The following is a 3,124-nucleotide window of genomic DNA, read 5'->3' as shown; positions in this document are numbered from 1 at the left end:
GGGGTGGATGTTTAGATTGACTCTTTGTTGAAGATTGGTTAGCTGCTTAAATTGGTCATTAATTTTATAATTTTTTTTGCCTTCTTTTTGTTTTTTTTGTTTTGAACACACATTTTTTTTTTGCTCTAGTTTTATAAGGATGGGCAAGTGGTTTTGAAGGGCACTAGGTTCTTTGCTCTCTTTCTGTTGTTTCTGCCTGTCTTTTTCACTTTTTAGTTAATGACTGTTTTCATGTCGATGTTCTTCTTTTTACTGAAATTTTGAGTTCGATGTTCCTTTCATTTTCACAGAAAAGGACAGGTCCTGGATGAACCTCGAGAGGGAATCTGTTTCAACACACAGTGGAAATTTTGTTTAGCCTCGCTTTCCTCGGTTTCCAACATCAAACCTTTGGTTTCTGGACATTTTTTGAAGCCGTGGGACTCAAAATTGATTGATTTCCAATTAATTGCTGGCCAGGAAAAAGTTCAGAGAATCTACTCAAGATTATGAAAGGAGACTAGAGGCAAAGGTTGCAAGGTTTGATTTCAGTCATCTAAGTTTAAAAAAAATAAAATCACTAGACATTGCTGAAAAGATGGCTCAAAACAGAACAACTGAAAATCACGTTACACGAGAAGTATGCGTTTCTGAAGGAAAGGTCAGCTTTATTAAAGATCAGATTGGTACTTTTGAGGATTGCACTGTTGAGTATAATCACAACACTGCGAAAGTCCTCATGAGAGGGGCTAAAGACAAAGTAAATGCCCGGTATAGAGAGATACTGATGTCATTGAATGAAATACACGAAAAATGCATAGAACTGACATTGGCGCAAAAGACTATTCTCAGCACAGAGGAGGGGAGATTGTTTTTGAACAATTTCTTGAGCAACTATCAGTGGCACTTTAGAGCTGAAGAACTTGGACTTGTGGTTTTGACAAAGAACGATCAGGAGCTTGGAAGTTGTATCCAGGCACTGACTTCCCGACTAAATGGAAAAGAACATGTTCCTTTTGATGGAGAAGTGACTGAAGCTCGTCTACTAGAGATAGAAAAAGATTTGGACCTGCTTGTGAAATTATCGCATGATAAAGATTGCATAACTATTGAAGGAGTGACAGAGGATGTAGCCATAGCCAAAAGAGAAATCTTGGAGTTGAGAGATGAATTTTTGTTCTGCAAAGAGGAAATGTCTGTTGATGGACAAGAGGCGATATTTATCAAGAGTCATTTGTCAGACGAGTTTGATAATCTGTTTTCTGGTCTAGCAGTTGAAAAACGGTTCAATCAACATGGAGAGCTATTTGTTTCTTTAAAGGGTACAAAGAGCAAGATTGCTGAGGTGAAAAGGAAGTTCAATGCATTCGTAAGCAGTGTTACTTCAAGGACAATAACTTTTTGTTTGGATCAGTCACAAAGCTATTTGTTGTCCAAAGGGAAGGAACTTTACCAAGACAAGATGAAGACTATTGAGAGAGAGAGAAAGTGCTCTATTGTATTTCCTGTCAATAGTACTGAAGTGACAGAAACTGCTTTTCTGAATAATGACTTGGGTTCTAACACTGACATACCAGCTTCAGGTGAAATTGTGAAAAATTTGTCAAACAGTTGCAAACTTCACATTAAACATTCGAAAGATATCACAGATGAGACTTCTGATGTCCTTGTATGCCCAATAAATGAAAAGACAAGTCAACATACCGCTGTGCTCAACCGTTTTAAGGATCTGTGTCCTGGCATCATTGAAGAACTGGCATCTGAAAAAGGAAAGAACCCTTCCAGCAGAACGTATGTGACACGCCAGAGTCTGGGTAATCTAAGATGTAAGGCTGTGGTGCATGTGGTCCTTAAGAAGTTGCGTGATCCCAGCAGTGACCAAGACTTGGAGCAACAGATTGTGAATGCTCTGCAACAAGCAGTCGCACAAGGAACAGAAGCAAAATCTGTTTCTTTCCCAGTCATGGGTTATGGCAGAGCATTTAAGTTCTCTGTACAATCAGCAGCTAGGATTGCAGTGGATGCAGTGAAACGATTTGTCACGTCTGCCCAGACTAGCAGCCTCACCGACATTGTGTTTTTGGCCCCGGAAGATACTCTGTTCAAGCAGTTTCAGCAGTGCTTGGGTTCTTCTTCTGCACCTGCTGCTGAGAAACGCCGTGCCCCTCCTGTAAACTTTGATGTATTGGTAGCGGGGACCAAGGATACTGATTTTACACAACTTCGGTCAGAAATTTGGAGAGTATTTGAAGTGACTTGTTTGGGTCATGAGGAGTATACGCACAATTTTCCTGAGAATTTGTCGCATGATTTTCATGTGCAGGTCGAGGAGTTAGCAAAGCAGTTTGGGGTGTTGGTGGAAAAAAGCAAAACAAACAAAGCTGGATACAGGGTCTCAGGTACTACTAAAGGAAGACAACAATTGATAGAAGCCATTAAAAAAATTCAAATAAAATTTGAGAACAAAATGATATTCTTCAAAGAGAAGAGAGGTTCGGTGGAATTCATAAAACATGCTGCAGTTTCGGATGATAAATTCCCTTCATATTGGTTGCAGAATTCTTCTAACAGGGACCAGCAGGCTATTAAGAGAGTTGACGTGGACAAAAAGACAGCTGCAGCCATAACAGATATGACCAAGAAGCTTTTTGATGGAAGGAAAGTGGGCCTTGGCAAAGATGCAAGAGGTCTTTCCCACAACAATATCAAGGTCATTAAGATAGAGAGGTTGGAAAACTGTCACTTGTTTGAGAGTTATGAAGTCTGCAGAAGACGGTTACTTAAAAAGATGGCTAAGCAGGAGATTGCTTGTTTGGACATAAGTAAACTGAAGTCACAGTCTCCAAAGGAATCATTTACATCTGGTGGTGGTGTTGCCTCTACGGAAAATCTTGAGAGTTTCATTAAAACAGAACTTTTATGCCATGAAATCAATGAACATTACCTGTTTCATGGGTGTAATGACTTTGCTTTGGAAGATATCTTGAACAATGGATTTGATTTTAGGCTTGGAAGTGAAGGTGGAATGTTCGGAAAAGGTGTCTATTTTGCTGAAAACCCAACCAAGGCTGACCAGTATGCAGGTGAGCTTCAGAAATCAGTTCATTATAGTGTGAAAGAAGAGAGAGAGAGAGAGAGAGAGAGA

General features: G+C 39.7%; 1 protein-coding gene across 1 annotated transcript in view; it reads left to right on the top strand.

The window, feature by feature from the left end:
* LOC101851403 overlaps positions 1–3,124 on the top strand; it is a 9,830-nt gene that overhangs the window by 2,847 nt on the left and 3,859 nt on the right. Inside the window, exon 2 of the mRNA XM_005096699.3 lies at positions 291–3,062. Within this exon, the coding sequence (XP_005096756.1) occupies positions 578–3,062 (2,485 nt within the window). The 5' untranslated portion in view covers positions 291–577. The remainder of the gene's footprint in view (positions 1–290; positions 3,063–3,124) is intronic.

The sequence above is a fragment of the Aplysia californica genome, unplaced genomic scaffold, assembly GCF_000002075.1.
Source record: "Aplysia californica isolate F4 #8 unplaced genomic scaffold, AplCal3.0 scaffold00135, whole genome shotgun sequence".
In the NCBI taxonomy this organism is placed as follows: domain Eukaryota; kingdom Metazoa; phylum Mollusca; class Gastropoda; order Aplysiida; family Aplysiidae; genus Aplysia; species Aplysia californica.
Note: the sequence above shows the minus strand (reverse complement) of the source record. Positions and strands in the feature narration are given on the sequence as shown.